At 47.4% G+C, this 23,749-nt stretch overlaps 3 protein-coding genes across 3 annotated transcripts; 1 reads left to right on the top strand and 2 right to left on the bottom strand.

Annotated features, from left to right (window-relative positions):
• Positions 1–2,985: 2,985 nt before the first annotated feature.
• Positions 2,986–23,569, bottom strand: LOC115456697 (dual specificity protein phosphatase 18-like). The gene is made up of 2 exons (XM_030185946.1): positions 23,428–23,569; positions 2,986–4,250 (listed from the first exon to the last, which is right to left on the bottom strand). The coding sequence occupies exon 2, from the start codon at positions 4,182–4,184 to the stop codon at positions 3,579–3,581; it is 606 nt and encodes a 201-aa protein (XP_030041806.1). The 5' UTR covers positions 4,185–4,250; positions 23,428–23,569; the 3' UTR covers positions 2,986–3,578.
• LOC115456690 (heat shock protein 30C-like) lies at positions 12,355–14,341 on the bottom strand. The gene has a single exon (XM_030185934.1). The coding sequence runs from the start codon at positions 13,991–13,993 to the stop codon at positions 13,271–13,273; it is 723 nt and encodes a 240-aa protein (XP_030041794.1). The 5' UTR covers positions 13,994–14,341; the 3' UTR covers positions 12,355–13,270.
• LOC115456683 (heat shock protein 30C-like) lies at positions 15,145–16,398 on the top strand. The gene has a single exon (XM_030185922.1). The coding sequence runs from the start codon at positions 15,297–15,299 to the stop codon at positions 16,017–16,019; it is 723 nt and encodes a 240-aa protein (XP_030041782.1). The 5' UTR covers positions 15,145–15,296; the 3' UTR covers positions 16,020–16,398.
• Positions 23,570–23,749: the final 180 nt, after the last annotated feature.

The following is a 23,749-nucleotide window of genomic DNA, read 5'->3' on the forward strand; positions in this document are numbered from 1 at the left end:
ATAGTCTGTTGACTTTCTCCAAACAGGTAACATCGCAGGTCAAAAAGTCTTTTTTTGATGTTGAGGAAACTGCGAGCTGTTCGTAAATATTTCGAATCAACTGCTTTTAGGGTACTGGTGCAAGCTTTGTTGTTGTCCAGGCTGGATTTCTGCAATGTTGTGTGCATTATTTGTACTAAAACATTAATTAAAAGATTGCAGTTATTCCAAAATACAGCTGGTCGCTTAATATTCTCAACTAGCAAACGTGAATCTGCTTCACTTTTGTTGCTGAAACTCCATTAGCTTCCCATACACGCATGATCTAAATTTAAGCTATGTGTGTTGATATTTAAGACTTTATATAGTGAGGCACCTTCCTACCTTTTAGGTTTGACAGTCTTATTACACACAAAAGCAGGTTCTAGATCTCGTAATTTAATGTTATTAGCTTTTCCCTCTATCAAACGGATTACTAACCGTCATATGTTTTGATCTATCTCTCCATTATTTAGGGCCCCCATTTACTAAGCCGTGTAGGCGCCTACGTGCGCTGAACGACTGCCAAATTGGAGTTACCGCCCAGTTACTGTGTGGCCCTTGCGGTAATTTCAATTTTGGCACGCGTCCGCTACGCGCGTCTGAAAAGTATTTTTTATTTTCTGGCACACGTAATGGACGCGCGCCAAGTGGCATTTGATGCGCGTAGGTCATTACCGCCCAGATTCTTTACCACTAGGTCTATGGCTGCTGGTAAGGTCTCAGACCCAAAATGGATGCGCAGCAATTTTGATTTTGCCGCACGTCCATTTTCGGCAAAAAAAGGTCTTTTTTACAGGTGCAGCAAAAAAATGCATCGGCACGCGCCCAAAACCCACGCCTACACTACCGCAAGCCATTTTTCAGCGCACTTTTGTAAAAGGACCTCTTAGTTCCTTCGATGTGGAATATGTTACCGTTTCAACTTCGGATTTTGACTATCTTTCTTTTAGAAAAGTTCTTAAAACAAGTTTTATTCAAAGAAATAATTTGAAATGGCTAAACGTTGTGTTAATTTATGATGTGATTTGTATTAGTCTTCTGTAATTTTGTTAACTTCCATTTCTTATTGTAATCCATAGTGAACCATCTGTGGTATCTGCGGAATACAAAAAATGAGTAACATAAAATAACATAACTTAGGCAGTCAAGTACAGTACTGATTATCTGCCCCCAGACTGCCCACAAAATAGCCGGCTTTCAGTTTAGAGGTCTGTGGTGATATTCAGCGGTTAAGTCGCTTTTGTATATCGATTCCTAAGAGAACACCTGGCTCCAAGTCACAAGAACTCAGGTCCTGTTTTAGCTTCATTTTAAGGGTTCTCACTGTGACATTACTCTGTGTGAGCATACATGAAATGAAAGTGAGAGGGGTCCTTTTACTGAGGTGTGCTGAAAAATGGCCTGCGCTAGTGTAAGCGCATGTTTTGGACGCGCACAGATCCATTGTTCAGCGTACCTGTAAAAAAATGCCTTTTTAAAAATTTTGGCCGAAAACGGACCTGCGCGTCCATTTTGGGTCTGAGACCTTACCGCTACCCATTGACTTAACGGTAAGGTCTCATGCATTAACCGGGCAGTAATGGTCTACACGCGTAGAATGCCTTTTACCGCCCGGTTAACGCTGTGTGCCAGAAAATACAAATTATTTTCTGGTGTGTGTAGTGGACATGCGTAAAAATAAAATTACCACCCAGGCTATGCGGTAGCCGGGCAGTAATTCCAAATTGGCACACGTTGGGTATGCGTAGGCGCCTACGTGACTTAATAAAAGGGCCCCAGTCAGGTATAACTCACTTGTAACATGGTGACATTACTAACATAGTAGATGATGGATGATAAAGACCTGCAGGCAGGGGCGTAGCTACGTGGGGCCACGGGGGCATGGGTCCCCATAGATTTGGCCCTGCCCCCCTTGCCGACAACCCTCTCGACCCCCCTCCTGCCGCCAACCCGCCACCGCAGGACGTCAGACTCACAGAAACAGAATGAAGCCTTGCAGATCAGCCAGCGACGCGGCCGCACCAGAGAAGAGGACTTCAGCTGGCAGGAGTTGGGGGTCCCCCACCAGCAAAGGTACCTGACGGTGACGGAGGGTTGGTGGCGGCGGGAAGGGGGGAATGAAAGGGTTGGCGCCCGGGGGGGGGGGTCAAAGTTGGTGGTGGTGGCGGTGGCAGGGGGGGTCAGCAGTGCCGGGGAGGGGGCTAAAATGTGCCCCCTCACCTCAGGCTCTGGACCCCCTCCCACCAAAATCTGGCTATGCCCCTGCCTGCAGGATCCATCCAGTCTGCCCAATAGTCATATTTCACTATCAAATCATGGTTAAACCAACAATCCAGCAATATTACCAACAACATTTTACTCTCTAAATTCAACTTTAAAGGCCTTCCCCTCCCCCACTGACATACGCAGCACTGACATTCATATCATATCATTCATATTTATGTGTTGCATAAAATATGTATTTTTGATCCTGATCCTGTCATTTTCAAAGGAGACCATAGAAGTCTGCCTAGCACTGGTTTCACTTCCTAACTACAGGAGTTGCCATCAAAGCCTGCTCCAGCCCAGTACGATCTATCTTGCTTATGGCGTAGGCCTAGGGCAGTGGTATTCACTCCCAGTCTTCAAGGGCTGCCAACAGATCAGGTTTTCAGGATATCCCTGGTTAATATGTATGCTATCTCAATAGGGGATAAAAATTACCTTGGGACATTGATTTAACACTGGATGAATATACTGGTGTGACGATTTAATTGTTCGGTTAAAGTGCTATGGACATCTGATCAACAGTGAATATCCCTATAAGAGATCAATTGGGATCAGTAAATGGACTGATGTTTATGGACATTTTGAAAAAATGGTTCTAATCATCCTATGTGTGGATTAGGAGATGTAATCTAAAATCTGAAATATGTTCACTGTTAGTGTGTAGTTGTTGTTGGAACTTTCAATGTTTAACCCCTCTGTGAGAACGTATCGTGAAGAGTGTTGAGTAATAAATGTGTTAATTAGGATTAATTAAACGAGTATATGTTATTATAAAGAGATACAAAATTTGTTAATAGTCCCATAATAAAATTGATCAATATGTATGAGATAGATTTACAAGCATACCATCTTCATTAGCGATATCCTGAATACCCGACCTGTCCATTGTCCTAGGGGGTCTACTGTAGCAGAAGGTCTGCAGGGTCCTCTTTTGCTTAGCTTTTGAAGAGATAGGGAGTACTAATAACGGAGAGAAGTGCTGATTAACTGTAAAGCATCTCTGATACATCCACCCTCATGAGAACTCCCTCATACACTTCTGGTAAACACTTCTCAGAACACAATAGGTACAGTTTTGCTTCTTCACTTCCCCTGGAAGCACAGGGCTCCTGCAGTCCCACCTAAAGGGAAAGAAATGTTCATCTCAGCGGCTCTTCTTATCCACAATAATAATATATTTTTTTAAAAGGCTAATACAGTTGCCAAGAATTACTGTATACAAATTCTGTAATTGGACTGTGGCAGGCAGTAGAAGATACTACTCAATTGTCTTAAAATCACTCTCCACTCTACCAGGACGCACAGTTACAGTCTCTCCTGTACTTCCCCGTCTCCACTGGTAGGACCCCGAGTGCTGAGCCCTCTATTTTGACACTATTCTTCCCAAAAAGCTTCTTCTCATAGGCTATCAGTTGGTGCCAGAAGCCAGCATTGGGGCGGATCGTGGGGCGGCGAGACTTCACCCAGTTGTGGGCCTCCCTTAGACTGATGCCCTCATACTTCATCAGATATGCAATACAGAGGGTGGCCGAGCGGCTCACGCCCGCCACGCAGTGCACCAGTGTTCTCCCATTGCGTCGTTCCACTAACCGGATGCGATCTGCCACCATGTCAAAGTAATCAGAGAGGCGGACATGGGGAAGATCAGCCACAGGCACACGTATGTAGTCCACCCCAGACAAGGTTGGGCGCTGCACATCCATGCTAGCATTAATGATGCAGGTGATGTGCTTTGCAGCTATTATGTTGCGATTGCGAGCAGAAGTAGCATTACTGAGGTAGAGGGATGGTGTGATCTTGTCCATGCCAGAAAGCACTCCCATCGTGGCAGGAAGCAGCTGGCGTGGTGGTGAAATGGAATAAGTAGTTCTTTGGTATACGGAAGAGCGTCTCATGGAAAGGCGAAGTGTTACTGCAGCACAGTTAGGACACTAAGATAGGATGCGCTCCTTCCGACAGTCCTGGGAAAAGAAAGAAGAGAATATAAACATAGAGAAGGGAAGAGGACACGAAGAGAGAAAGTTAGATAAGGGGAAAGAAGGTAAAGCAGGAGCATAAGGGAACAGAAAGTGCAGAGAAGGGGAAAAAACAGGCTCCTTTGGATGGGGGGATTCACTGGAATGTTGCAGGATCCAGGATTTCCCTGATAAAGGTTCTTGTGTGGCAAGTTATTTAATAGAATATTTCTCTATGAAAAATGTCTCTTCATTTGATAAGAGGGTGTTCCTGTCAGAATGTTTATCTTTAATGGTGGCATAGCCAGACATAGTATTTTGGGTGGGCATGAGCCCAAAGTGAGTGGGCACACAATTCCTTTTCCCCTCCCCCCATGCACTTTCTGCCCCTCCCCTGCACCAGCAACCCCCAACAAATAAAATAAATACCTGAGCTGGCGGTAAGAAGCACATTTTATTCCTATGGGCTTCTTAGCATTTAGCCCACCTTAGTAAAAGGATCCCTGTGTTACAATCACAGTTGCCAAGTGGCACCAGTCCCGTTACTTCTTGAACGAAGTCATGGTGCTCCGCTGAGGATTAGATCTAGAATTGTTCCCACTTTTTTGGTTCAGATCCAGCTGCTCCATTAAGCAGTCCTTTCTTTTACGTAGGAACTTGACTTCTCTAGCATGCCCTGATTTTATATTATCCAGTCAACACTGGGGTAATTAAAATCAATTACCATAAGAGCAAGAAACATATCCTCTGAAAATCATAAACCAAAAGGTAAAATTATGTATCATACCTGATAATTTTCTTTCCATTAATCATAGCTGATCAATCCATAGACTGGTGGGTTGTGTCCATCTACCAGCAGGTGGAGATAGAGAGCAATCCTTTTGCCTCCCTATATGTGGTCATGTGCTGCCGGAAACTCCTCAGTATGTCGATATCAAAGCTCCATCCGCAGGACTCAGCACTTAGAGAATTACACCCACAAAGGGACACTCTGCCCAGCTCACCACCGCCGAAACGGGGGAGGGGAATTAACCCAGCTCATCCCCACACAAGTGGGGGAGGGGAATCCGTCCAGCTCATCCCCGCGGAGCAGGGGAGGGACACCACACCCGCCGATGTGGGGGGATCTGGCTTATCCTGCAACCGCAACCGCGGGAGGAGCTGACTGACCCTAACACCGCCGAAGCGGGAGGGGTACAAAGCTGCCCTACAGCCGCACGAAGCGGGAGGGAGCGCCGGCAGAGTTTAGGTCTCAATCCAGCCCCGAAAAACGGAGGGGAGAGGAATGCAGCAGCTCACTGTAACACAAAATCGTCTCAACTCCTGAAGAATCCAATTGAAAAAACTTGAACACAAAGTCCTCCTGAATAGGAACTGAAGACTAAACTTGAACCTGAAATGCAACCAGAATATAAACAGTACAGATATCTGGGAGGGGCTATGGATTGATCAGCTATGATTAATGGAAAGAAAATTATCAGGTATGATACATAATTTTACCTTCCATATCATCATGCTGATCAATCCATAGACTGGTGGGATGTATCGAAGCAGTATTAAATGGACTGGAAAAATTCCTCATTTTTAGGTACAACTTGTCTGGAATGTTTTTACGTTTGGGGAGCGTGCCAGGTGCCCTTGACCTGGATTGGCCACTGTCGGTGACAGGATGCTGGGCTAGATGGACCTTTGGTCTTTCCCAGTATGGCACTACTTATGTACTTATGTACTTATGACATAGAAATCCCTGACCGCAACACTGAAGCTCCAAACTGGGCCTCCACCCGAGCAGCCACAGTCAAGCGGTAATGTCTGGAGAAGGTATGAGCCGATGCCCAAGTTGTCGCCCTACAAATCTCTTCCAAGGAGACGGACTCGGTCTCTGCCATCGAGGCCGCCTGTGCTCTAGTGGAGTGAGCCTTCAGCTGGATAAGCGGCACCTTCCCTGCGGCCACATAAGCCACTGCAATGGGTTCCTTGACCCATCGTGCCACTGTAGGCTTGGCAGCCTGCAGACCCTTACGAGGACCTGCGAACAGCACAAACAGATGATCCGACTTCCGGAATCATTGGTCACTTCCAAGTATCAGATGATGACTCGTCTCACATCTAAATATTTGAGAGCAGAGTACTCCTCTGGGTAGTCCTCCCTACGAAAGGAGGGTAGACAGAGCTGCTGATTCACATGGAAGCGAGGACCAATCTTGGGCAGGAAGGAAGGCACTGTGCGAATAGACACTCCTGCCTCAGTGAACTGCAGAAAGGGCTCTCGACATGATAGCGCCTGGAGCTCGGAAACTCTTCTGGCTGAAGTGATAGCCACCAAAAGACTGCTTTCAATGTCAGTTCTTTCAGAGATGCCCTCGACAAGGGTTCACAAGGCGGCTTCTGCAAGGCTCTTAGCACCAGATCGAGATTCCACACAGGTACCACTGCGTGCAGAGGAGGGCGCAGGTGAATAACTCTCTTGAGAAAGCGCACCACATCTGGCTGCAATGCCAGGGAAACACCCTTCAGGTGACCCCTGAAGCAAGCAAGAGCCACTACCTGGACCTTAAGGGAACTGAGCGACAGGCCTTTTTCCAGATCTTCTTGCAGGAACGCCAACACTGATGAAATTGGAGCAGTGAAGGGAGAAAGTGAGCCTGCCTCACACCACGATGCAAAGGTACGCCAAACCCTGGCGTAATCAGTAGAAGTACAGCGCTTCCTCGCTCTCAGCATAGTGGCGATTACCTTGTCTGAGAAGCTCTGCTTGCTCCGACGCTGCCGCTCAATAGCCAGGCCGTAAGACCAAAGGGGAAGGGATCCTCCATCACCACGGGACCCTGATGCAACAGGTCCCGCTCCGCTGGCATCTGCAGAGGTCCGTCCACTGAGAGCCTGATCAAGTCCGCATACCAGGGACGTCTGGGCCAATCCGGACTCACCAGGATTATCCGGCCCGGATGTTTTGCCACCCGGCCTAGCACCCTGCCCAACATGGGCCAAGGCGGGAACACAAAGAGGAGCTCCTGTGTCGGCCACTGTGGGAGAAGAGCATCTACTCCCAGAGATCGAGGGTCCTGTCCTCTGCTGAAGAAGCGCGGCACTTGGCAATTGGCTGAAGACGCCATCAAATCTAGGCTCGGCTGGCCCCAGCGCTTCATGATGTCCAAGAACGCCTGAGCAATATTCATGACTTCCGCAATGTGGGCCGCCGACAGCTGTTCCAGGTTTGCTTCTGCCCACAGGCATAGCTTCATGGCCTCCTTGGCTAGAGGGGCGCTCCTGGTACCTCCCCGGTGATTGACATAGGCCACAGCCGTGGCATTGTCCGACAGGACCCGTACTGGCTTCAGCGCCAGGCCTGGGAGAAACTCCAAAGGCGCCAACCGAATGGCTCTGAGTTCCGGGAGGTTAATAGACCACTCTGCCTCTGCAAGGGACCAGAGCCCCTGCGCTGTCCTTCCCAAGCAGTGGGCTCCCCAGCCCCACAAAGAGGCATCCGCTGTGACGAAAACCCACTCCGGGGTCACAAGAGGCATTCCTGCGGACAGCTTGTCTGGCCTCAGCCACCAGCTCAGCGCTGGATCCAAGGGAAGGCGCACAGCGTAATCCTCCGAAGCTGGAGTCCATCGCTGCAGCAGAGAGAGCTGTATAGGTCTCATATGGGCCCTGACCCAGGGCACTACTTCCATCATGGCCGTCATAGAGCCCAACAGCTGCCCATAGTCCCGAGCCCGAAGAGAAGAGGCTGCTAGGAACTTGTCCACCTGAGCCTGAAGCTTGACAATCCGATTGGCAGGAACACTCTGCCCACTTGGGGGTCGAATCGAACTCCCAGATACTCCAGGGACTGAGTCGGGCGCAGCTGGCTTTTCTCCCAGTTGATGATCCACCTCAGGGAGCTCAAAAGAGCAATCACCCGGTCTGAAGCTCTGCCGCACTCGGGGGCTCGGATCAACCAGTCATCAAGATAAGGATGGACTTGTACTCCTTTCTTGCGTAGGAAGACCGCGATGACCACCATAACTTGGAGAAGGTCCGCGGAGCAGTAGCCAACCCGAAAGGGAGGGCTCTGAACTGGGAGTGTCCTCAGAACTGCAAAACGCGGAAAGCGTTGATGAGGAGGCCAGATGGGAATATGCAAGTAAGCTTCCTTGATGTCCAAGGATGCCAGGAACTCCCCTGCCTTCACTGCCGCTATAACAGAGCGGAGAGTCTCCATCCGGAAGTGCCGAACTTCCAAGGCCCGATTGACCCCTTTGAGGTCGAGGATAGGCCGGACAAAACCTCCTTTCTTAGGTACCACAAAGTAAATGGAGTAACGTCCCTTGCCAGGGTGACCTTCTGGCACCGGAACGACCGCACCCAGGCGGATCAGATTGTCCAAAGTCTGCTGCACTGCCACAGCTTGACCGGAGACTTGCAGGGAGAGTGCACAAACCCGATTCTTAAGGGTCGGCAAAACTCTAGCTTGTAGTCGTCTCTGATGACTTCCAGCACTCAAGCGTCTGAAGTTACCCTGGTCCACTCGCCCAGAAACGAGGATAGGCATCCTCCAATCTGCTCTGGGTCATGGACCAGCGCCCCGTCATTGGGTACGAGACCCTGGGGGAGGACCGGAGGAGGCACCTCCAGGACGGCGGTCTCTGCGAAAGGAATGCTGCTTAGGGGAGAAATTCCTTTTGATGGAAGAGGGGGCAGAGGAGCTCGACTTGCCCGGGCAGTACCGACGGGCTTCCTGAAACCGTCCTTTGGAGGAACTGGGGCGGGCACCATTGGCCCGAGCCCTGACCTCCGGTAACCTCTTGCCCTTAGATGTGCCGAGATCGGTCACAATCTTGTCCAGCTCGACCCCAAAGAGCAGCTTGCCTTTAAAAGGCAACTTAGCCAGGCGAGACTTAGAGGCGTGGTCAGCAGACCAATGCTTCAGCCAAAGCCACCGCCGTGCAGAGACTGTCTGAGCCATACCTTTAGCCGAGGCTCTCAAGACATCATACAGCCAGCCTGCCAAGTAGGCCAAGCCCGATTCCACGGCTAGCCAATCAGCCCTCAAGGAAGGATCCGAGGGGGAAGCCCGCTGTGCAAGCGTCAGGCACGCCCTGGCCACATAGAAGCCACAAATTGAGGCCTGTAAACTTAAAGCAGCTGCCTCGAAGGATGACTTTAAAGCCGCCTCCAAACTCCTGTCTTGGGCGTCCTTTAGAGCCGTGCCACCTTCCACCGGCAACGCCGTTTTCTTAGTCACCGCAGTGATTAAAGAATCCATGGTAGGCCCAAGAAAGGCCTCCCGTTCACCTTCAGGCAGAGGATAGAGGCGGGACATAGCCCTAGCCACTTTAAGGCTCGCTTCTGGGAAATCCCATTGAGCCGAAATCAAGGTGTGCATGGCTTCATGCACGTGGAAGGTTCTAGGCGGGCGCTTAGTCCCCCGCATAATGGCAGAGCCAACAGAGGCTGAGGGAGAGACGTCCTCCGGAGAGAAACTCTTCAAAATGCTCATGGCCTGCACTAACAGGTTGGGCAAATCCTCTGAGCGAAAGATCCGTGCTGCAGAGGGGTCATCCGCTCCATACGAGCGGGAATCCGTCTCCTCCAAGGAATCCCCAAAGGACCGTTGGGAGAATTCAGATACGCTGCCCTCATCTACATCAGAGGAGACCCAGTCCTCTAGGGCCTGGAAGTCCACCCGAGGGCGTTTGTTTCCGGAGGCCTCAGCCCCTAGATCAGAGGGGGGAGCCGGGGCAGCGTTTATCATAAGAAAAGCCTGATGCAGCAGCAAAATGAACTCAGGGGAGAATCCTCCTAGACTGTGCACTTCTGCCGCCTGGGCCACGGCCCTAGACGCACCCTCAACCGGCGCTCGCAAGAGCGGGGGAGAAACATGCTGCGCATCCAAAACTCCGAGGAGCCGCGCGGGAAGAACGGCGCTTAACTTTCGCCGCTTTCTTGCCGTCGCCCGAATCAAGGGCGACCATAGCATTAATGTCTCCCAGCTCGAGGGCGGCCCAAGAAGAAGCCGTCCGAGCAGAGTGGCCGGCCAACATGGAGTGGGCGAGCAGTGGGGGATGGGTGCTTATGGCGGGAAAAACCGCCGCACCGGAGGAAGAACCGGGACACTGACCGGACTCCAAACTGATGCCCAACAAAGGCGATTCAGGCTTTGAAACCCCCGCATCCCCACTAGACGCACACACGCGGTCCGGGGAGCGAATCCTCGCGCCCTCGCCCTCCGACGCCATAAGCCACGTGGAGACCGAATGGGGAACCCCCTGCCCGCTATAAAAAGGTAAAATTACCTGCTTCTTGCTCCGAGCTGTAACGAGCTGGTGTCCCAGTGAGCAGCTGCAACAAACGCTGATATAAACGTTGAAAGAAACGCCCTTAAAGGACGTCCCAAAAAATTTTTTTTTTTTTTAACGGAGCCAGCGGGAAGGGGGAGACAAGGAGGGACCTGGCACCACCAGGTTTGCACTTGCTCAAGAAGAGCCCTCAACCCCAGGTACTCAACAAAACCTAAGAATTAGGCTTGGAGACCTAGCCAGAGCTGCTGCTGTGTGTGACCACCACCTGCTGAGATAGAGAACATACTGAGGAGTTTCCGGCAGCACATGACCACATATAGGGAGGCAAAAGGATTGCTCTCTATCTCCACCTGCTGGTAGATGGACACAACCCACCAGTCTATGGATTGATCAGCATGATGATATGGAATGTTTCTTATTCAAATATTCACAAGCAGGCTCACCGGTCAAAATTATTAACTGTGTAACCTCACTTCAATTTAAAAATGGAGAAAAAAGACCTAAGACAACCCTCAAAATTCATGGGGGTTACAGCATTCCATCACAGGTCTAAATATTCTCCACTCCATATTTTAAACAGATTTTAAATCTTAATTTAATTAATAGTATATCCCAAAAAATATACTTTTTCTCCCTGATTCTATAAAGGTCACTAAAAATTGTTTTGAAATTTAGGTGCAGCCTTTATTTGTGCATGCAATTTAATAGAACAGTGAGCCAATTAAAGCCAATAATAGGCTTTCTAACATGCAGTTAATTATTTATTTGTTACATTTGTATCTCACATTTTCCCACCTATTAGCAGGCTCAATGTGGCTTACATAGTACCGTAAGGCATTCACCAAGTCGGTAAGAACAAATACAAAATGGTGTTATGGTAGAACAAGGTTCATGTGTTACAGACACAATTGGGAATCATAGAGAGGAAGAGTTGCGTTATGTCCTTTACTAGCGTGAGTTCCTTGTGTAGAAGGGTTCAGGCATTTAAGTTGGATCATTAGCCTTTTTGAATAGGTTAGTTTTTAGTGATTTTCTGAAGTTTAGGTGGTCATATGTTGTTTTCACGGCTTTTGGTAGTGTGTTCCACTACTTAGATTTAATTGGGATTAATGCACGTAAATTTAGGCAAGGGATTCACAGCTTCAATTTTCACATGGTCCATAAAAGGGGACATGGAAATGGAAGGGTCATGGACATTTTGGGGTGGATCAGGGGCGTGGTTTTGCGTTACCCATGTAATTACATACTCCATTTGTAAATTTAGGTGCAGGGCATTTGCACCACTTTTCCACTGGTGCAAGTGGTTCCACTCTTGCTCCACCCATATTTGGAGACTGCCTGAGTGGTCTGTAAGAATATTCAATGGCACTATCCAGATAGTACTGCTGAATACCCAGCACTGGCTAAGGTGACAGAAAAACAGAGGATATGGGTACAGTTTGGAAGGGACAGAAACACTGGTGAAAATGGCTACAGGGAGGAGGGAGAGAGAGGCTCAGAGGTCTGGAGGGTGAAAGAGACACTGCTGGGAATGGGCTAGGAGGGAGGAACAGAGAGACTCACGTAGATAATCCAGAGGCCAATACCCCAAAGAGTGGGTGGAAAGACGTTTGCACACAACCTCTCCTTCACACCTCATTCTTTTTTCAAAACTCATCCCTGACAGTGGTGCCCAATACAGACTGACTATAACCAGCCCTGTTTTATACATGTGATGTGTCTTATTAAAAATCTTACCAATCATGACATGCTAAACACCATTAATTTCAAAGGTGTAATTTAATAATTTTATTTAAAAATCTTTTTATAATATTCTTCAGAAGCACAAAATTTTCACCAAACTAGCATTTATAAGACTAATGACACACAGACTATATGAATCAGGTAAAGGTGTGAATGGAAAGTTGTGACTCACAGACAAATCTGTAACCAGAACCAAACCTCCAAAAAGAACAAAGGACCCAATGTTCAGAATGATTTAAAACAAGGAGGACAGGTTCTGATCCAGTTAAATTGCAGTGGCCAGCACAACTGCAGGTATTCAGAGACAATTGGATAGTGCCACCGAATACTAACAGTGACCACCAGGGCATTCTCTGGTGCTGGAGTACAATCAGGGTGGACATTGAAGTGCTGTGAGCATCACAGACATTTAAGTGCTCAGGTAGATAACTGGGCATGCTAGACCCATATAATGGTGTCTTTACCATGCCCAGTTAGATTTCTGGCTATGGCACTGAATATTAGTTGAACCCAGACGTCTAGGTGTCACCAAACATCAGGACATGCACAGCCAATATCCAGACAGGTGCCGGCACTCATACCTAGACTTAATTCTACCGCAAGTCAGTGCCGTCAAAAACACCAATCACCATAGACTTGACTGTCACCCCGAAAAAAAGATCAACTCTCTGCGAACGTAACTATAGAAACACTGACAATCTATGAAAATATAAACACTATCCACAAACCCTGTGGTCCTTTTGTGACAGATGTAATGAGTGCACGCAACAGCTCAATGATTATGTTATTAAGAAAATATACACATTTTAATCCATGTCATATTATGTCAAAAAACATTTAAATATGTGCTCTTATTTGTTTATTTATTACATTTGTACCCCGCGCTTTCCCACACATGGCAGGCTCAATGCGGCTTGAGGACTGTTCTTATCAAACAGTCCTCAGGATACAGTGTGGAATGATCTCAGACAATGTAAAATATAAAGCAGTTCATTAATGGATTAGTTCCTCAGTGCCATCAGGTAGCACTGGGCTGTTTTCAGTCTCTTCATTTTGGTTCTCAGTCTTCTGCTCTTTGCCCTTTCCAGGCTCCTTTTCCTCGCTGGAGAGATGTCCTCCAGGGCCCTCTTCTGGGCTGCGGCTGATGTGGATGGGAATGCCTTTCTCTTTGGCAGCTGGCAGTGCCAGGCGTGGAGCCTCAATGTGCAGCTGCCCCTCTCTGGACAGGACGCAGAGCACTGCCTCAGGATTCACATCTTCAGGGAGCTCAGCTTCTCTTTTCAGCTCTCGGTATTCATGCAAGCAGCTCCCATCCTCAGTCTGCCTTTTCTTTTCATGCTTTGCCATCACAATCACCTTTCTTCCTTCTGTTTTCACCATCAGTTCCTCTGGAGAAAACTGACTGACGTCCAGTGACAGCTGAAATTTCTCTGCCTCTCCCCTTGGTATCTCACTCCTCAGCTGTGCAGTATCTTTATTCAGGGACATTCTGTTTTCTGCAGGCTTCCCTCTGCCCTCAGTCTCCTTAGACATGAGCTGATGAGCCAGATTCACAAGGTGCTGTCTATTCTCCATCTCCTTCAAATTACTGAACAGCTCCTTCTCCAGCTGCTGACAGATGCTCAGGGTGTCAGGCACCGGCCACAGTAGGCGCACCGGCTTTCTGCAGGCACACAGAGTGTCAAAGGAAGGCTGCAGGACTCGGAAGGACAGCATTTTCTTCTGTTTTTCCCTCTGGCTTGGTGCGGCTCAGCTGTTGAGAATTCACCTGCTTTAAGGATCTCAGATTTCTTTGCTTCTCACTGACTCAGGGAGTCCCAGTTGCAACTTTTATATTCTTTACTGAAGCTTCTGGGGACTTCCTGACACTTCTGGCTGCTCTCCGTATAAGGTGAAGAGGGGAGGGGTCTCTTTACACACGATGAATAATGTACATGGGCGGAGCTCCAAGCTGCTGAATTGCTGCAGGTGACATCACTAGCGGGTGGAGCTTGGTCAGTCTCTGTTGTTCTCAACTTTGCCAGAAAGCTCTTGAAATGACCAGAAGGATTTTCTTTAATATGTTCTAAAGGGCCTGAAGTTTAAGTAGTTATTCTACAGTTTATTTTCTTCCCCATTGTTTAGTTTTATGTTGATTTGCCTGTAATTGTTTCGTAAACTATACAAATTTCAGCGGGACTATTAGGACTTGTTATATTTAAAGAGACTAATAGGTGCTTTACTAGTGTTTTAGGGCTGCATTTTTTTTTTACTTTCTGTTTTATGACAAAGTCTTAGCCCCAAACTTTGAAAACTTTACACTCATAAACCTCTGTACATAAATTTGTGTAGACTGTGTTGCCATATTATGAAGGGATGACATACATACATAGTAACATAGTAGATGAAAGATGACAGCACATTTTCTAAGAAAAGGAAGACATGTTGACTTAAAAATGCAGTCTCTGGTCCTTATTTTCCAATCTCACCGAAAGAACACTTGCGGAAACTCTTCTAAATGCAATGAAATATGCATGTGCAGATGAATACACCTGGACCTTTTAATTTAAGGGAAGAAATTTCAGACTTGCAAAGTTTACTATTACCTATGCAATTAGCTTGAAATTCGATTCAGGGAAGGATGTAATTATTTCCCTATCACAGGGATTATTTCTAATTCCAAGGGATTCCATAGGAATTAAAATTAAAGAAACTGCGAGAACTCGGTACAGACAACAGAAAGAGATGTGGCCACGCCCCTTCATGATGTCACTCTCAGATTCTCAGTCCATTGGTGCTCCGCCTCTCTCTTACGTGTCTTCTTATATTATTCATCTTGTGTAAAGAGACACCTCCCCTCTTCACCTTATACGGAGAGCAGCCAGAAGTGTCAGGAAGTCCCCAGAAGCTTCAGTAAAGAATATAAAACCTGCAGCTTAGACTCCCTGAGTCAGTGAGAAGCAAAGAAAACTGAGATCTTTAAAGCAGGCGGATTTCCAACAGCTGAGCCGCACCAAGCCAGAGAGAAAATCTGAAGAAAATGCTGTCCTTCAGAGTACTGCAGCCTTCCTTTAACCCTCTGTGTGCCTGCAGGAGAACAGTGCGCCCACTCTGGCAGGTGCCTGACACCCTGAGCATCTGCCAGCAGCTGGAAGAGAAGCTGTTCAGTCACCTGAAGAAGATGGAGAATAGACAGCACCTTGTGAATCTGGCTCATCAGCTCCTGTCTAACGAGACTGAGGTCAGAAGGAAACCTACAGAAAACAGAATATCCCTGGATAAGGAGGCTGCACAGCTGAGGAGTGAGATGCCAAGGGGAGAGGCAGAGAAATTTCAGCTGTCACTGGACGTCAGTCAGTTTTCTCCAGAGGAACTGATGGTGAAAACAGAAGGAAGAAAGCTGATTGTGATGGCAAAGCATGAAAAGAAAAGGCAGGCTGAGGATGGGAGCTGCTTGCATGAATACAGAGAGCTGAAAAGAGAAGCTGAGCTCCCTGAAGATGTGAATCCTGAGGCAGTACTCTGCTTCCTGTCCAGAGAGGGACAGCTGCACATTGAGGCTCCACGCCTGGCACTGCCAGCTGCCAAAGAGAAAGCCATTCCCATCCACATCAGCCACAGCCCAGAAGAGGGACCTAGAGGACATCTCTCCAGCGAGGAAGAGGAGCCTGGACAGAGCAAGGAGCAGAGAACTGAGAACCTAAATGAAGAGAATGAAAATAGCCCAGTGCTGCTTGATGGTACTGAGGGACTGATCCATTAATGAACTGCTGCCCTTAATTTTGTATTTTATATTGATCTTATTCTGTTCCAATAACTGATTACATATTTGAGGTTTTTAATATTCTGATGTTGATAGAATGTTTTATATATGTATATTAGATGAAATTTAGTCACTGTTATTTCAGAATTTTTATTTATCATAGCTAGACTCCAGTATTAAAAGTTTGCATTCAATCGCAATATTGTAATCATGATGTATCTGTCACTTCCTCTATCATTGCTATTTGTAGAGAGTTGATCTCTTTACTGTTAACCTGCAGATTTTGCTCTGCTTGGAGACCTGTATATGTCATGCAACTCATTCAATGGCGTTACAAATAAGACTTTAATATAATCTTGGAACTTTCTCTTTTAATAAAAATGACCTGTTTAAACAGTTCTTTTTTGACTGAGAGTGAAATGGTTTTATTGCTTTTTGTTTAACATGGGTAGAAAATTGGACTACTTGTCTTTGTTTACAGCTGGTTCTTATTAGCTGTCCCACTGCGTTATGAGGAAGAGCTTCATAAGGGCCGGCACAGCCTGGTAAGTGTGGGACCCATGGCAGGGGGACACCAACGTTTGGAGGACATCAGAGACTGCTGTGAGCACTGCACCTGTTACATCAGTGCTGCACGAAACAGTACAAGGTGAAACATCGAAACTTTATAGGGCCCAGTCCTTTACCCCCTCCCTTTGAGCCTATGTACTTGTGAAAGCCGTGCTGGTTCCACCCCATCTGACATATATGGAACATTTCAGAAAGAACAAGACTGGCAGGGTCCTCATTAGCTCATGGGTTCAAAGGCTCCTGGTGCTTATTACCGCTGCTTTTTTCATTGCTGCTGAGGGCCCTGTGGTAGGGCAGTGATGTGGGTAGCAGCAAAAGGCATGGAGGGGGTTAGAAGGGAAATTCCAGACTGTTGGAGTGGTAGGGGAGAGATGAGAGAGAGCGGGATGTGTGACCAGGTGGATGGGAAAGAGGGAGTAATGCTCAATTCTGGGAGGGTGGAATGAGAGGAAAGAGAGATAGGTTGGTTCTATCCCAATTGAATGCAAAGGAAGTAAAACCAGGACTGGTTCATCTTGGCCTTGATGACCAGGAGCTTTCTGGTAATTCCTTCGGTGACCCCATCAGTCTCTTATTGCTCCAATGTTCTCCTCCCTGCTGACCTGTACTCTCAATACCATCCCATCCCTCCTCTTTCTTATCAGCAGCCGCTTCACACTGAGGAAAGGATCTCAAGGTATCATCAACAATGATACTTAGATCCTTTTCCTGTGAAACCTTTCTCACATAGCTATGGTTTGGGTTCCTCTTCCCTGCATGCATCACTTTGCACTTGCTCACATTAAGTTTCATTTGCCATTGGGATGCCCAGTCTCCCAGACTCGTATGATCTTCTTGCAATTTCTCACAATTCTCATTTAATTAAATAACTTTGAATAAATTTGTGTCATCAGCAAATTTGATTGTCTCGCTCATTCTCCAGGTAATTTATAAATATGCTTAAAGCATAAATCCCCTTAAAAGATATGCAATGGCTCAAATAGTCCACTATCTACTATCAGCAGTCACAACTGTAAAGTGGATTTATTGTTCACTTGAATGTGTGATGACTGGGGGAAAAGGTCTCATTTGTCACTGGGATTTGTTACTCAATAGTAATGTCTATAACATATGAAATCCCTTATTGTGACTCAGATCATCATTGACAAAAAAAAAAAACTCCTACCTAAAAATGTGCTTTGTGCAAACAATTTTTTGTCCAATTTTAGCAGTTTCAATGCTTTGTAAAATCAGCTGAGCTTTTTTTTGTTACATTTGTACCCTGTGCTTTCCCACTCATGGCAGGCTCAATGTGGCTTACATGGGGCAATGGAGGGTTAAGTGATTTGCCCAGAGTCACAAGGAGCTGCCTGTGCCTGAAGTGGGAATTGAACTCAGTTCCCCAGGACCAAAGTCCACCACCCTAACCACTAGGCCACTCCTCCACAGCTTTCAGTTAAGTGATACTGCTTTAGAGTATTGTATGCCTTACTGCCGATAATTCTGTTAAGATTTTACAAAGCACTGACACTGCTAAAATTGGACAAAAAAAGTTTAACAAAAAATTGCACAGAGCACATTTTTAGGTTGGAAGGATTTTTTGGTCAATGATGATCTGAGTCACAATATGGGATTTCATATGTTATAGACTGTGAGAATCAGAGAAACCACAGATCCCAGAATGCAGGGAGGGAGAGAGAAAAGCCAGAGTGGAAAAACTACAGATCCCAGAATGCATTGCGGGAGGGGAGGAGGCAGGAGCGTAGAGAACACAGATTTCAGATTGCCTGGAAGAACAGGAGAGATGAGGACAAACGAGTACCTGAGCCGCAGGAGAAGGAAAGAGAGTGGGCTGATTGGGAGATGGAATCAGCTGAGGAGAGGGTGGAGAATGAGGGGATGGAATGGGAGAAGTTGGAGCAAGTAGGAGGAGAAGGTGTGGAAGAGGAAATGGAGGTGGTAGAGGAAGTTGCTGGGGAAGAAGAGTGACTTCTAGAGGAGCCCAAAGTAACAAGGAAAGAATAATAGTCAGGAGAGATCCGGCGGGTGAATGTCAAGAGGTAAAGTGTTGACAGATGAGGGTGGTGGATCTTTAAAGCCTGGCTAAGCTGTGCTGTGTAAAGAGTCTAGCTGAGCTGAACTATTTTGAGGCCTTGCTGAAGAGGGCTGTGCTTGGAAGCTTGGCTAGCTGAACTTTGTTGGAAAGCCGGGCTAGGCTGTGCTGTGTAAAAAGCCTAGCTAAGCTGAACTGTTTGGAGGCCTTGCAGAAGAGGGCTGTGTTTGGAAGCTTGGCTAGCTGAACTTTGTGGGAAAGTCTGGCTAAGCTGTGCTGGGTTTAAAGCCTTAGCTAAGTTAAACTGTTTTGTGGCCTTGCTGAAGAGGGCTGTGTTGGAAAGCCTGACTAGCTGAACTTTGTTTAAAAAGACTGGCAAGCTAAACTGTGTTGCACCGCCTTGCTAGCGGAACTGTGTGGCGGTGAGAGCGAACTGCACTGACGAGTGTGGAGTCGGAAGCGGACAGCACGGATAAGGAAGAGAGACAATTACACGGCCGAGAGAAGTGGCTGACAAGACGTTACTATTGAGTAACAGATCCCAGTGACAAATGAGACCTTTTCCCCCGGTAAAGCATAAATCCCAGCAGAGATCCCTGGAGAGCCCCACCTTTTACCCATCTCCATTGAAAATATTGACCATTTAAGCCTAATTTATTTTTTCTGTCTTATAACCAGTTCTTAATTCGCAATAGATCACTGTCTCCTAAGCCATGACTTCTGAATTTCCTTAGGAGACATTCATAAGGTATTTTGTCAAAAACCTTCTGAAAATCCAGATACACAATGAGGCATATTTTCAAAGCACTTTGGGAGGCTAAGTTCCATAGGTTTCTATGGAACTTTGGGAGGCTAAGTGCTTTGAAAATATGCCTGATAATATAAACTATCTCACCCTTATCCAAATGTTCATTCACCCCTTCCAAAAAACACAGCAGATCGGCGAGGCATGGTTTCCCTTGGCTAAATCAATGCTAACTTTGTCCTATTAATCCATGCCTATGTTCAGTACTTTTATTCTTTATAATAGTCTCTTACCATTTTGCCCACCACCAATATGAAGCTCACTAGTCTGTAATTTCCCAGTTTGCCTCCGAAACCCTATTTAAAAATTAGTATTACATTAGCCACTCTCCAATCTTCCAGTATCGCACTTGATTTTAAAGATAAATTACAGATAATACACTTATCTACCTGTCTCTCACCCATCCACCCCCATCCTGTTAGATTGTCACTGAATTGCTTTGATGTTTATATATACTGTCATCTACGAACATTTACTTATTCTGATCTGATAAAGAAGCAGGGCAACCTTCGAAAGCTAATCAAGAAATGTATTAAGTTATGTCAAATAAAAAAGGTGAGGGGGAGAAGAGGAGGGGGGAGGGGGCCCTGGAACCTTGCTAGCGCCCGTTTCCTTTCTGTTCAAAATGGGTCTCTTTTACTAGTTACTATTATAATACGATCAGTGGTGTGCTGGTAAATGTTTAACAACAGGCTCTCTCCGGTCCACCTCTGCGCCCACCCCTCCCCCACCCCCCAAATTGCAGAGCTGGTTATAGCCGGGGAGAGAGCCTGGGGGGAGCAATCTAATTCATGTTTAATGTGGGATAAAATGCCATAAATAAGTAAATAAAAATAAACTTTTAATGTTGAGCACCTGATTCTCAAAGTGGACATATTCCAAACACTATAATGAAAATAAAATGATTTTTTCTACCTTTGTTGTCTGGTGACTTTGTTTTTCTGATCATGCCAGCCCAGTATCCGATTCTGTTGCTATCTGTCCTCTTAACTCCATTTCCAGGGCTTCCTTTCCATTTATTTCTTTACTTTCCGCCTTTCTTCTTCATTTCTTGCCCTACATCTGTAAGTAAAAGCTGGGTCCTCAGCTGACCTGACTGTCCAGTGGATCCAGCTTCAGCCTATTTTCTCCATCCATGTGCAAGTTATTCTCCTCTCTTCCTTTTCCCTCTTCTCATCTCATTCCTCATTCTTCCCTCCCCTCTATCCATGTCCAGCATTTCTTCTCTCTCCCTTCCCTCTCCTGCATCCATGTCCAGCACCCCTCCTCTGCCCCCTGCCCTCCATGCACCCATGTCCAGCAGCAACCCTCCTCCCCCTGCCCTCCATGCACCCATGTCCAGCAGCAACCCTCCTCCCCCTGCCCTCCATCCACCCATGTCCAGCAACCCTCCTCTCCCCTGCCCTCCATCCACCATGTCCAGCAACCCTCCTCTCCCCTGCCCTCCATCCACCCATGTCCAGCAACCCTCCTCTCCCCTGCCCTCTATCCACCATGTCCAGCGACCCTCCTCTCCCCTGCCCTCCATCCACCCACCCATGTCCAGCAACCCTCGTCTCTCCCTGCCATCCCCTCCATGATCCACCCATATCCAGCAACCCTCGTCTCCCCCCTGCCCTCCTCCCCTTCATCTGCCTTCTTCGAGCACCCCCCCCCCCACTGCCCCGGTCGTCCATCATCCATCTGCCCTCTGCTCCCACCCCGACAGACCTGGTTTCCTTCCTGCGCCGCTGCTTGCCTTTAAAAATTTTATTTTCCCTCGAGGCGCGCTGGTGTTGAAGCGAAGGCAGCAGGCTCAGCTGAGTTCCAGCCTTCCATTCCGTTCTCTTCCCTCGCATCATGGCTCCGCCCTCTTCGGACGTATTTCCTGTTTGTGCGAGGGCGGAGCCATGATGTGAGGGAAGAGAACGGAACGGAAGGCTGAGCCTGCTGCCTTCGCTTCAACACCGGTGCGCCTCGAGGGAAAATAAAATTTTTAAAGGCAAGCAGCGGCGCAGGAAGGAAACCAGGTCTGTTGGGGTGGGAGCAGAGGGCAGATAGATGATGGACGACCGGGGCAACGGGGGAGCAGAGGCGAGCCGGCTCGCACTGCACAACAACCGGCTCGCAAGATGCCAGTAAATTTAACAAGCGGCTCTTGCGAGCCGGCTCCAGCACACCACTAAATACGATGCACTACCATTTCTGACCCCACGCACAAAAGCAGTCCCTACCTTTACCATGGAAATATTAACGGGCGGTGTGGACCTGCTGTTTCTTCATTATCGCAAGTAGATTCAAACTTCCTGGTGTCCCCCTCCACAGAGAGGGGCTATACCAATTGGACAGTACCAGCCTGGGATGTCCCACCCATCATTACTGGAGGGGGACACCAGGAAGTTTGGATCCAATCAGTTCACAGCTATAAAGTGATGTCATCAGGGAAGTCCTGCAGGGAGGAGGAGTTGGGACAGCAGCCAGCCAATGAGTGTCCATCTTCTGGGAGATGGGCGTTCTAGGATGTCAGCCAGCCAATAGAAGGAACCAGCAGGAACAGCTGGGGGTGGAACCAAGCCCTGATGCTGCTGATTCCTCACAGAAGAGCGGAGAGCAGCAGAGAGCAGTGTTGCCAGGTGGGCGGTTTTACCGCCCAATTGGGCGGTTTTCCGCGACCCGCCGCAGGAAATTTTTGCCCGCGGCGGGTCGCGGTTTTTTGGGCTTCTTTTTTTTCTTTTCCGCGGTTTTTCGGGCGGTTTTTTCGGCCGTGGGGGGCGGGGTTAGTGACGTTTTGGGCGGGGTTAGTGACGTTTTGGGCGGGGCCAGTGACGGGGGAGGCGGGGCCGGTGACGGGGGAGGCGGGGTTGATGACGGCGGGGGCGGGGGTGATGACGCGGGGGTGGGGGTGTCAGGGGTGGGGTTTGAGTTTGGGCGGGTTTTGGGCTGGATTTGGGCTCGTTTGGGTGGGAAAAAAATTTTCCACCTGGCAACACTGGCAGAGAGGTTTTTCTCACTTTTTCCCAGCAGCGGGAGGCAGGGAGCTGCAATACAGGTATGCCCATCCAAAAAAAGCGCTTTTGTGTTTGCCAAAAAAACCAAAAGGGTAAATCTACTGCTATCATACACACAGCTTGTCTGCATGTATGAGAGCCGTCTGTAGCATGCGCAGAGCAGTCACGCATAGCGATTGACTGTTCTGCGCATGCTCAGCTCACCGGCTTACTTCCCCCATATCGCATGCAAATGAGCTGGGTCGCAAAAGCAACGAGCATCTCATTTGCATGTGATTTTCTTTGTGAATCCCTCTGTTTCTAAATCAGTAAATTTTTACTGATTTGGAAACGCAGACGGATCCTTAACAGGACCTTTGTGCATCTGGCTCTCAGTTGTTTTTTTTTTAATCTCCACCTGCTGGTCGATGGATATAACTGTTCCCACATGTCCTGGAACAGTAAGAAGTAACATAATGGAAGGAGGGCTTTTGACCGATGAAAGAAAATACCACAAACCTTAAGAAATCACTAGTTTTCAGTAAGTTAAAACTACTGAGGCCATTTTCCTCTATTTGAGAAAAAAACTGATTTTTTTTTAATTATCAATATTTTTAAAATTATTTGTGAGGTATATTTTTTGAACTTTGATTTGCTGTTAACACAGAGTAGTTTAAGTCTACTATCATCTCTGATCATTTTTGGCAGTTTTTATAGAAGCCATTTTCTTGCATGTACAACGGCTTTAATGTGGAAAAGGCCTTACAATATGATCCTTCCCTCCCCTCCCCCACACATATACATTAGCAGAACTACATAAATAACAACCCTGATCACCAAGCTTTTCCTGCTGCTCACAGGGTTGTGGCAGGGTACTAAAGAAACCCATTAATGGGAAGACTGGACTAGCCCAGGGCATGCCAGCTGCACCACTGAATGAATATTTTTAGTGGAACAAATGATCATCACAGTGAGGGTGACCAGAAAGGTTTTAGACTATAGGGCAGATAGACTAATTAAGAAATGAAAACTTACTCTTGCTGTTTCCAGGACAGAAAGCACTGGTGATCCTTGGGTTACAAATGGCTACCGAGATGTTTCACAGGGAAGCCCTGACCAGCTCTGCCTGCCTGTTGCGATGCTTCAATGCTTCCGAGAGTAGAAATTGAGGAGAAAGCTCTTTCTCAGCTTGACCACACAAAGATATAAATAATATTCTGAGCTGGCAGCTGTGTTTGACATCAGAGACAGAAAAAAACTCTCCCAGCTCCTCCCAGAGGAGAGAAAATGGAAGCTATCAGCTATCACAGACACATAAAGATGATGATGATAGACAAGGAGCACAGAGCTCATCCTG

This window comes from Microcaecilia unicolor, chromosome 1 (assembly GCF_901765095.1).
Source record: "Microcaecilia unicolor chromosome 1, aMicUni1.1, whole genome shotgun sequence".
NCBI classification, from domain to species: domain Eukaryota; kingdom Metazoa; phylum Chordata; class Amphibia; order Gymnophiona; family Siphonopidae; genus Microcaecilia; species Microcaecilia unicolor.

Bases quoted from the DNA above. Each gene is read 5' to 3' on its own strand.
- LOC115456690 (XM_030185934.1), bottom strand. From the start codon at position 13,993: ATGCTGTCCTTCCGAGTCCTGCAGCCTTCCTTTGACACTCTGTGTGCC.
- LOC115456697 (XM_030185946.1), bottom strand. From the start codon at position 4,184: ATGAGACGCTCTTCCGTATACCAAAGAACTACTTATTCCATTTCACCA.
- LOC115456683 (XM_030185922.1), top strand. From the start codon at position 15,297: ATGCTGTCCTTCAGAGTACTGCAGCCTTCCTTTAACCCTCTGTGTGCC.